At 38.6% G+C, this 12,118-nt stretch overlaps 1 protein-coding gene across 1 annotated transcript; it reads right to left on the bottom strand.

Moving 5' to 3' along the window:
* Positions 1–1,655: 1,655 nt before the first annotated feature.
* Positions 1,656–7,675, bottom strand: LOC128886346 (acetylcholine receptor subunit beta-like 1). The gene is made up of 5 exons (XM_054141150.1): positions 7,280–7,675; positions 7,073–7,209; positions 6,507–6,661; positions 5,254–6,298; positions 1,656–4,980 (listed from the first exon to the last, which is right to left on the bottom strand). The coding sequence occupies exons 1-5, from the start codon at positions 7,344–7,346 to the stop codon at positions 4,816–4,818; spliced, it is 1,569 nt and encodes a 522-aa protein (XP_053997125.1). The 5' UTR covers positions 7,347–7,675; the 3' UTR covers positions 1,656–4,815.
* Between the last annotated feature and the right edge of the window lie 4,443 nt (positions 7,676–12,118).

Genomic DNA, 12,118 nt, shown 5'->3' with positions numbered 1-12,118 from the left:
AATAATAATAATAATAATAATAATAATAATAATAATAATAATAATAATAAATTTGTTATATTTCTACGCTGGGCTCTTTTTCGAGGCAGAAACGTTGATCGATATGAAAATCCCTGTTAACTGGTGAGCACATAATCGCCGCATTGTAATATTATTAACATTATTACGTTATTATGAAATTGTTGAAATAAATGAAATGAAAATAAACGTCTTCCATTTTCTTCTTCTTCACTTTCATTGGCGATTTTATTACCTGATTTATTATCAAAGGTGCTCTATGTCTGAAACTGTTGGTTAATACGGCAACAATAAGACTTTTCTTATTAACCGCTAGAGAAAGTGTGACAAATATTTTATTAATGTGTTTAAGCATTCCGTATTGCTGGCAAGATCAACCTGTTGCTCTTCTTTGTATATTTTTAATTCAGAAACGTACAAATTGCCATTTTCTGTCTCGCACACATATTAAGTATCGTATTTCTTCATGGAATAGGTATACTACGCACGTAGAATACAGAGAAATCGTATCATTTCATAATCTTTATTTTATATTCGAAGAACCTAACGATTTACTGTACAAATATCCGATTCATTGATCATTACTGATCCATAACTTATAAAAATAACAGTCTAATGCAATAGAAAATACCTGTACTTGTACAGAGAATATTAGACATAATCAGCATTTTAATAGTCAATATTCAAGCGATTTAGCATATGCATTACGACCGTTTCAGCGAACGGCGAGCACGCAAATCAGTAGCGCCACAGGTACTCCCCGTGTGAATAATTATTACACGCACTCTATACAGACCAAAGTGTTAAGGTAAACTGAAAACTAGCAGCTTAGATTCTTTAAGGAAAACTAGACATACCAATCTCTGGTTATTACTAAAACAGAATTCCATGTAAAAGTTAACTTAAAACGAACTGACTCAAACTGATTACTGATTTAACAGACGAGCGCCTTATTGTCATTATCTATTCAATATATCCGTGGCCATTGTCGTAAATTTATTTTAAAACGAAATTTAAGAAGTATGTAAAAAGTTCTTAAAATTAAAGGAAAAATTTCTGTCCTAAAAATTAATAGAAAATTAATCAAAATAATGAAAAATAACATATTTTAATTTTTCTAAACTTGCCCGTTTAGTACCAGAGCAATATGCATTAGAAAAAGAAGTCGAGTACGATATTTTTTCATGCAGATTTCTGTCTCGGGAACGTGGCAACATCGCATATAAACATGGTTATATTTCATGGTTGCTTCGAAACGTCAAAAAGAATTTGAAGCGTCAATCTCTCTCGCTCGTAACTTAACCTGACGAAAATTGAAATGTCGAGATGCAGCATCCTCGATTTCACAACTACTACGTCGAATAAAATAATACTTAAAAAGTAATTGGAACTGTAATTGTATCAATTACTACTTTTTTCTATTAAAATCATAATCAAATAATAATTTAAGAATTATATTATAGAAAATATATCGTTATTAATACTTTCTATATTTGAGTTTTGTTTTGACTAGTACAGTTGGGAAAGGACCACCTTAAATTCAAATATTTTAATCGATGAAAAATTTTTCTTTCCTTTGCTTAGATATTAGCGGGCAGTGGATAAATGTGACTCCGATGTTTAAACTCAATAATGCAAGATTTACTAAATTTATTTATTGTAATTGGAAGGAATGAGCACGATCGATGCTGTTCACGCTCTAACGACATTGCACTCATGTGTGTTTAATATCAACACGTTTCACTGATTGTTGCAACGCTGATAGAATAGTTCGATTCATTTTATTTTATCGTTAATCGCGAACAGTTACGTTTACAGCTAAAATAGAACAAGCTCTCAGCTATTTTGCGTGTGAGAATCAATGAGAGAATGTTCAAATAGTCAATTGCCACGAAAAACAAATTTCACTCTTTAACTCTATCTAATAAGAGAAATGATACTTATTTTAAATTCAAATGTATATAAAATGACACTAACCCTAGAATTCTAATGCTTTTTTTTTATAGTCGCATTTATTATCCTTATTTATAATAATTATAAATGTATATGTCCATAATAGTTATTACATTTTTTAAAACTTAAACAATTATCGTCGAGTTTGACGTTGAAGTCTAGAGGAAGGTAGAAAAACGTAAGAAACGTAAAAATTACATACATTAGTATTCTAGGGTTAATTGAAGATGTCAGTAGCAAAATCTCGTAAACGTTAAATTATTCATCGATAATGGGATCGATGAACGATCCTAAGAATAGTATAATGTTACGTTCTATCACTAATTGGCGGAAAACTCTTAATAATTCAATAAAACTGGAGATCGATGAATCATTCGAACGACGTTGAGCCCAAAGTATTAAACAATAAAACTTTCCGTTGCGTCGTAGTCGTTATTCGTCTCCAATTATAACTGACATCTTCAATTGCACGTTAGTTGCAAAATGTCGTTTAAAATCGTCTCATTATGATTCTCATACACAGTCATACTTCGCATTCTTGAGTGAACAAGGCTATAAAATATATGGAAGTAAAATGTATAGAAATCAGTAAGCATAATCTAGTTACTTAATTCACGGGGTCTACACTCTAGTTATTGTATCTTGTTCAAGGAAGACACGTGTCACTCTATCAAGGAATTAATTCGTCACTCTAATCGCGAGCAGTGTTTTTCATACACATCAATTTTCCATACAAGCGTCGAGGACAAAGAATCGCGAACGTTCGACGATGAATCTCATTTAAAACACGGTTCTCTCTTCGTATTACTTTTTTTTTCTGTTTTTTTTTGTTTCGTTAATATTCTTTACACCCGACCTGAACTTCATCCACCGCGTCGATTCACTTCGTCATGACGCAACAAATACCGTAAAGCTCAGGTCGTTCTTCCGATCCATGGGGAGGGAAGTTCGATTTACAATTTACCATCGAGTATAAAATTATCAAAACGACATGCAATTTACTTCCAGAGCGCGTATTCTCTCGAGTCGTCGATGTAAACGAAAAGCATTCGATTCGGAACGAAATCGATGTTAAAGTTCGGTTTTAAAATTGCTGCGCTTTCGCTTCGCTGTGATGAAGTTCGCGTAATAAAATCAAAGCTTCTTTTATAGTATATACAATAACATCACTTGTAACAATGGGCTGATTCGCGAGGCACAACTGTAGGCAATATATACGAGAAAATCAACGACCTTTAACCAGCAACCATAAACATTCTTTGTAAGTGGGACAAACTTTCTATTAGAGAAAACATGACCGTTTAACAATCTTTTGCACAATATACATGTAGCTTGATTATGATACCTCCGTATATTGGATGTACGATACATTTTTTTTTCTTATTTTTTTTCCCTTACTCTTCTCGTTTGCAACGACTCAGAACACAGGGTCGTGACATTGTACTTCTAATGTGCGCTTTCGTAGTGTCATTAGCAAACGTGACGTGAAGTTCAATTTTTTCTTTGAGATTTTCGAGAAACGTGAAAACTTCGTTACACGTGACATTCACGGGAAAGGATTGAGCGGCTCGGAATTTTCTGCATATAATGTTAATGTCTCTAAAACGAAGAAATAAAATGGAAACGTTGAAAATGCCACTGTAAAGTCAGAGTATTGCATGATAGTGATGGAGTCGATCCATAACATTTTCCGCGATCTTCGAAAAAATGAGATTCATCCAACAGTTGTTAAAACATGTTGTCACGACCCTTAGATATCAAATGAGTTATCAAACACGAGTCCTGCTAGATTACAATAATGGCAACGGTAGTTCGCACGATTAATATCAAAATTATTTGATGGCTACGTTCTATGCTTATCCTTTTTCTCGATTAACCGAGTTACTCATCTAGGATGCGCGATCGATGGGACATTAATTTAACTGAATTTGCATTTACCCCGCATTCACTTCAGCATGCCCGTGATGAAGGTTTCCAAGGAAGACAATTTATTAATTAACCGTGGATGCAGCCATGATCAACTCTGAGACGTTGTAAATCAAAGTGTTGTCGTGCTTTGTCGACGAATTTTTCAAGTAAATTTCTTCTCACGTGGGCGATGAAACAATCAGAAATCGTAAAAGTTTGCAGTAGGTTTCGATACCGTAATCGTCTCAGGGCACGGCGAGCGTGTAAACTAATGGCGCCACTAGTTCGCCGTGTATTGAAACAATAGTAATACCTAGCCGTGGCTTACAATGAAAAGTGTCAATTTCCAGAAACTGCAATCGTAACTAATACGTAGGGGAATTGAACGAATTACTGAGATTTAGTATATCTGTAATAGTATAATACTTAATTTGATTAATTTGAGTGGTACGTTTCTATGCTACGAGTGCCATTGAGCTTTGTTCCTTGACAAATTCACAAATACAGTTTTTCAATGTTGATAGTCGTTCACGAGTATAAAACGAAGAAATGATTGATCGTTACAAAAGATCAATGAGAATGCTGAGCGTTTTGTGTCCCGATTTCCATGACATCGTTAACTCATGACCATGAAAACAGTAAAACGATGAGAAAACAAAAATAATCGTTTTAATACAAAGAATCGAAGAAAAATTACTTTACCCCGACGCAATAATCGAAGCGACGTTTCAGAATGTTCCAAATTTCTCGGTATCTTTTAAATCAAGAAACGAAAGACACAAAATTTTACTAGGCACACCGATACTAATTTCGCATCGAGTGCTTGATTCGACATACAGAATACTTTCGTTGAGACGAAATAATCGAATTCAATAAAGTTTCCAACGAATGTATTTGCGAGGATAGTATGCCGTTTTCCAATTCGCTAACTCGGAGTTACTTCCCACGATAGATTTCTATGATTCGATCCTGGTCCACGTATTCGAAAATATGCGGCGCGTCCATCAGGATCCCAATAGTACCTGCGGTTGTCACGATGAAAAAAATGTATAGCTGCAGCCGATCGATCACCATCGCTACGTATTTCCAATCTTCTCTTGTCTGTAAAGACACACAAATTCATTCGACGACTTTAAGAAAACGTTTTGTTTTTATTTTTTCTAGTAATAAAGGAAGCCTAACATGTTTTTAGTATCGTGTACAAATTTCATGAACCTTAAAATAAAATTGACCGAAATATAAATTTTTGTTTATAATCATGCATCTTTGGTTGAAATTGGCTGGCATTTTTCGAATACTTATGAAAAATTCCTCCAGCACTCAAAGGGTTAACCTTCCCCTTCCACTGCCTAATAAATCCCTTATATCTCTCACCTGTATGTACAAGTCCTCGTTCCTCAAGTGCTCGGCAATGAACTCGACAGCCTCGGTAGCCTTGCTGGCCTCAGGGCTGAGCAACACCGAGTCCGAGCTTTCCGAGCCTCTTCTGTCAGCCAGACCCTCCCCACCAGCTGCACTAGAACCACTCGTAGTATGATGTACCTTCCTATTAATCTTGCAATTCGGGTGGTGGAGATCGGACAACTCCATCACCTCCATCTTCGACTTGGCCAACGAGGCTGGCAGGTGTTTCGGCAACTCCGTTGGGCTCCCTGAATAAGTAGACGTCGGCAATGTCACGTTCGGGATCTCCATCATCCACCTAAGACGCGTCTTCTTCGGTCTCCTCATGAGCAAGAGGGTTGGAAGGTACTTGAGGAAGATCTTCCTGATCAACTGCGGCATCCTGTGCGTCCTAGGTCCGCGGAAGTTCCAGTTGATGATGATCACCGTCACCAGGATGCTCACGGTGTTCATGATGAATGTGAACAAGAGATATTTAGCGATCAACGGAAGCACCAGGGATGTCGGGGGCAGGATCTTGCTGACCAGCAACAGAAACACGACCAACGAGAGGAGAATGCTGATACCAAGCGTCACTTTCTCGCCAGCTTCCGCCGGAAGATAGAAGACCAACACGCAGAGGAAGGAGATCAGTACCGTGGGAAGAATTAAATTCACCGTGTAGAAGAGTGTCTTGCGTCTGATTATGATGTAGAAGGTGATGTCCGTTTCCGTTGGGAAGCTACCTTGGTAGGTGTTCAAGTATGCAGGGACGTTGATGATGTCCCAGGTGCCGCTTTTCCAGTAGTCGGACAGGTCTACAAAGTTCTTATTGTTATACAAGGCTAGCGAGACCTGGTCACCGTTGAATGTCCACGATCCGAACTTCATGATGCAGGTCTGCTGGTCGAACGGGAAGTACGTGACGTCGATCGTGCAGGAACTCTGATAGATCGCCGGGGGCACCCAGAGGACGTCGCCGTTGGGGTAGATGAGGACATTGCTCTTGTACCGTACCTCGTAGTTACCGTCGGCGCTAAAAATTGGTTGATGAGTTAGAAATTGTGGGGAATGTACGGTGTTGTTATTACTATAACAAACTGGAGCGTGTGGCTTAGTGACGCCAAGCTTTCGCCATTGCATCACTGGATACATGGTGTTTGACGTAGAAGAAATTGTTCGGTAGAGTGAGCGAATCAAAATGTTTTTGAATAATAGAGAATTTGGATTTTTCTGATACGCACTTGTTGAATAACACAATATCTGGCTTCCAAACTTTATCAGGTGGTAACCTCAGGACACCGATTCCACCATAGTCCGCCTCGTCCCATTGTAACTGATAATCGGTCCAGATGAATCTCAGCCACACGTTCGACTTCATGATTTGATTTTTCTCATTCTGAAAAATAAATTGTATTATTGCGTGTAGTTGTATATATTGATAAAATAGTCAATAATCAACGAAGAATTTCAAGTAAATATTATTTTTAATTTAATTAATTAATTAATCAAATAAGGAGCACTAAAATACTCAACGCATCTATTTCTATTTTATCGATACCAAAAGCGTACAGCTACTAATGTATCTACAATTCATCCGAAATACCGAGTCTTCTTTTTAATTAATCCCACCCTTACCCACACCAACAATATATACCAGTCATTAGAGTTATTAACGAAGCCCTTAATTTCTACAAATACGACAACTGGTATCTCGAAAATACTATGTGCTACATGTTTCGTAAAGGTTTGATAAAACCTGTAAGGAAACGTTTCAAGAAATGTACCAACAATAATATAAAAATCTCACCACGTTGATCAGCTGCACGAACGCCAGCCCGAAATTCACGTGCACCTTCTCCGTCATATTCTGCACGGGCCTAATAAGTTTGTTGTATCCTCTAAACAGATCTCGCACCAACCTTTCTTCATCTTCGGAGCAGAGACCTGAGAAAACCACGACGATTATTACTCGTTAAGGGTAATCGCGACGCGTGAATCACCGTTCGATCCTTACCAACGCAGAAAATCGCGGAGACGAAGAGAAAACGCGCGAACCGCAAACAAAAATTCATTTTGGGCATGTTTCAGATGTCCCACCCGCAGACACCCTAACTCCACAGCCACCGCCGCAGATCAATATGAGGACGCAGACGCTGGCCAATAAGTGTACATTCTTCCTTGCCGTCCGACCCGCTGACACACACCCTGCTCCATGATCGTCCAATTAATTAGCAACCCTTTCGCTGATGCCCTCCAACGTTAGAACTAACGACCTTGAACGTTCTTTCGATCGTATATTTCGATGCAACGTTCCCGTCTCTGTCAACGAGGCGACGCGTTTCGACTTGGAACGCGTGACTAGGGTGCGATTCGCAGACCGACTTAGGGAGGAGACTTGGGCAGGGTTGCCCACGAGTAACGCGTTTCACAGATGTGAGGGGCGAATGGTCCCTGCGCTGCGGAGCGATCTGCTTTATCGAGGAATTCTGGACAAGTTGGGGGACAAAAAGCAGGGTTGTGCTAAGAAGGGTGTTTGGAAAGGCGCGTTTAGTATGTTCACTGATAGATTGGTATTTGCGAAAATTTCTAGCTGGATGGAAATTCGTTTGGGAACAACGGAAAACTGTGTAATTTAATATTTGCGGTGGTACTTCATTTTGCAAGTCGAATTTAGATCTCTTTTATTTATATTTAACATTATTTAGGTTCTTAGTGGAACATCTTGTCTCTATCTTCGGACTCTTTTCATTCGTTTATGTTGTACATTTTAATGGCGTAAAATAATGCTAATGAATTCAAACTAAAATAGCACTTAAACATATCTATAATTTAAAAATAACGCTATGACTTCTTTGCCGTTAGAAGGATACACCTCACAGCTGCTTGTAAACGCGCAACTGTTTCGCTTCCTTTGTCACTAGCTGGCGCCATGCTGACTGAAATAGCGCTTCTTTGCAAAAAGTATGTAGAAATATAATTATATATATATATATTTTTAATAAATACAGGATATCAGCTCATTATTCATAATACATAAAACATTAAACCTGTAAACTTGAACACCTTACTTTTATAATAAACAAACTTGTAACTCATAAATGAATTCACCCTTTACCTTGACGCTTTCATTTTACAAATTGATCATTGTATTTGAAAAAGACATAGTTGACTTTTATATCTTCTCCACGTCAACGCATTACGAAGAAACTATCTCCACTACTTTCCGTCTCTCTTTTACAACCTTTATTATCAGACACATTTTTTCCTATTATTTGAAGTAACGAAGGCATTAGCTCCGTTTCTAATAGGCCATTATGTACAGCAGGATTAACTTTTCACCATCCTTAAATATCCACAATATTTGACATCACGTAGACTTCCAAGTCATCCTAAACTTCCCCTCCAGCCACTTCCCTAACGTTAATTTTGTATGAACTTCATTAGCTCCGCCGCCGCACTATCTACATAATTTCGATCCATAGTATTACAATTCCGAATTAGCAACATCATTTTCAACCCATAATCGGATTTCTTATAAAAGCACCGAAATGCGTCGACTAAATATTTCTAATTCCTGTATGGGTCCAAACTCGTGAATTTTATATTATATCAAATTGTTAATCCGATATGAAAACTTTTAGACACAGGAACTTTTCAGAAACACACAACGAAAAATATTAACTTTCTTAGCTCTACACATATCCAATTAAAATACTTGAATTTCTTTAAGTCAATTTGTTCTACACTCCACAGTTTGTTAAGACCTAAAACCGTGCAAATTATAGTACCTATATGAAGACCCATGTAGATGCATCATAAATTAATTATGAACAACTTACCATCGATAAATGCAACTTTAATTAGCATCCTTGGCAATTACATCAAGCGGCCTTTGCATCATTACGAGTAATTAAAAAGCAACCAGCGCTCAAACGACCACGTTTGATTCACCAATGATCGTTTGCCGAGCTGCTTTTAGCAATATCAAATATTTTCAGAGCAACGTTACAAGCAAGATCACGATCAGGACACTCCGAGCCTGACGAAAATGCACCACTTCCAATTCATTTGCTCCTCGGCTGTCCTTTGTCAGTTTCCGTCCCATACGTTAATTACCATGAAATTTCCTGCATTCTACGCCTCACCTGGATCTACCAGCGACGGAGTTTAGAAGTTGCCCCCTCACGCCAGTGGAACTATCAAAGTTACAATTATGGGTTGTCCCGAAACAGCTAACTTTCTGAAAACAGATACAGATCGGATGCGAAACGACAGTGCGCCAACGATACGTCCGAGCTTGCGAAATCGTTCTGAAGGAACGGATAACCGTGATTTCGGCGAATAATGGATGGGACGGTCCAGCGAGCCATTAGGGGAATCACCTGAACGCAGATGTATCTAAATACTAAAATATGTGAGTAAAATTAGAGCACCTAGGAGGCTTGTTTAATTAGAAATTGAGGCAAAATGTAAAGGAGAAGTGAATGAAAGGGTAAAGTTGGAAATGCTAGGAGGAGAAAAAATTATTATGACTTGCAGCGAAAAAAGTAACTTTAAATATTGTACTTATACCCTGATAAATTTATGACAAATGTAAATATACAATAATGTGCACAAATGCATAAATGTATAAAATATAAAAAATAAAATAAGCATACTTTAATGTAGGTATCGGAGTACTATTAAATAATTTCTTAGCTTTGTCAGTGTGTGTCTTCGAGTCCATCTGTTTTTCATGAGTTTTGAACTCGCAAGACTGTAATAGCCGTCACAGTGGAAGCAAGGTACTCTATAGAGTCTTCTCGTGACAAGGAACAAGGTCGTGTAGCTGTAGCATCAGCAATAACGAAGAAAACCGAGAAGTCCTTACAACTATGTTATTATTGGGAAATTCCTCTGGAGAAAGAAGACAAAAGATTTTGAAACGTATCGGAAAACTTTTATACACAGGAACTTTTCACAAACACACAATGAAAAATATTAACTTTCTGTCCTTACTGTATATGTCCAATTGAAGTACTTGAATTTCTTGAAGTCAATTTGTTTTACGTATATAGTTTGAAGAGGTCTTCCATCGAATCATCATCTCGATTACTTAGAATCCCTGTCCTTCAGCGTGGGTCTCGGTACGTCTATAAGAGTGCGCAGTTCATCTACAAGCTGCGGCACTACTAAGTGCCATGAATTTGGTCGATGAAAGGGAGAACCAATCAAAGCATTTCGAGTAAAGTAATGATGGGTCTGCAACGCTTGGTCCCGACGTGGCGGACGTTTAATTGAATCATTACATCACTTGCATGCAATTTAGCTCAATCGTTTGCTTACCTCTCAAGACGCTTGCACTCTGAAGGTGACCGTTGAATGATACAATCGGAAGAAATAAAATTAAAGTCACATCTCAGCAATGGGAATGGGTCTATTCCGTCAATTTGACATAATGAAATAAGAAGAAATGTTCAAAGTTACGACAGACTAACTTTCAGCTTTCGGTTAGAAATTTAATTTAGATTATTAACCCATTCGCTGCCAGCTACGAGATGCCTCGTAGTTCAAATTGATTGCAATTACTCAAGGGATAAGTTCATATCCTTTTGAGTCACGAATTATTGCAAAAGAAGATCGTAAATTTACTTTCTAAAACAACAAATTCAATATCACTTTTTATTATCAAAATAATAATCTGGATTACAAATCTGTATTAAATTTTGGCGCTTTAAGGTATACGATGCCCCTGTCCAAATTTCGAATGCAAAGGCTCATCAAACCACCCTCTAAATATATTTCGTTATACGTACCGCACAGATCTGCAAGTTCCCCGCCCCAATTCCCCAAGCAATCCTTTCTCCACCACTTCGGTCTAAAGCACCTGTCCGCAAGTCTTCCTGTGTATTAAAAAATACAACTCCTGAGCGCCGTGTGGTCAGATGGTTGGCGAAACAACCGCGCGATTCGCGAAACGACTCCGATTAAGACTCCGAGCCTAGAAGCCCCGGCAATCTGCTGCGGTCGACCGCGATATTGCAACGATTCTACGTGCACCAAATTCCGGACTTGGGGGTGCATCCGGCCGGGGTTATTGTTATGTCAAACGACGCGAGTGCACCGCATGTCGTCGCAAACCGGCCGTCCCCCGGGGTAAAAGTATACGTGTACGGACACACGCGGGGGCGGCGACGCTTGCTCGTGTGCGCCGGAGTCGAATTATTAAAAAAGCAACGACGGGATGGGTCGCGTGCTGGCTTTGTCGCGCGGCCCTTTCGCCCAGGTTTTTATATTTAAACATCCAACCGGAGAAGCGCGTGCAACGCGTGCGACGTCGGGTCGCGGGACAAAAAGCGCGTCGCGCAACGAATTTGCCAAGCTTTTTCGCTCGTGCGGTGAAAGCGATCGATCGGGAGAGGGAGATCGCACGGGGAGGTGGTTTGCGGTATTTTCTTTATTGAAATATGGAAATTGTAAGCGATCGTTGAGTTTTTTTCCCTCCCCCTATCGCGGTTTGATTACTCCGACTGTGTTTGATGCACTATTTCGCGCGTTGCCGTCGAATTCCGTTCTTGATCCGCGCCATTGGCCTGAAACTGTAATTGTTTCCTCCGGGATACGCGTTTTGTTCTTCGTCCTGGTTTGCAACGAGGATTTTTAGGAACGGTGAAATTTTAATGGAAATATTCTATTTGTTACTGGATATATGTTTGTAGCGGAGGGGAATAGTTCAATCAGACTTTGTCTAGTAGCTTGACATGTTAGGAGGTGTTCTAGGGGTGGTTGGAAATTAATCTTTGGTTTTCAGGAATTTATTTTGTAGAAATGAAAAGGAATGTTAAAACAAACTCAATTGAATAATATTACGTAA

The sequence above is a fragment of the Hylaeus anthracinus genome, unplaced genomic scaffold, assembly GCF_026225885.1.
Source record: "Hylaeus anthracinus isolate JK02 unplaced genomic scaffold, UHH_iyHylAnth1.0_haploid 11982, whole genome shotgun sequence".
In the NCBI taxonomy this organism is placed as follows: domain Eukaryota; kingdom Metazoa; phylum Arthropoda; class Insecta; order Hymenoptera; family Colletidae; genus Hylaeus; species Hylaeus anthracinus.
Note: the sequence above shows the minus strand (reverse complement) of the source record. Positions and strands in the feature narration are given on the sequence as shown.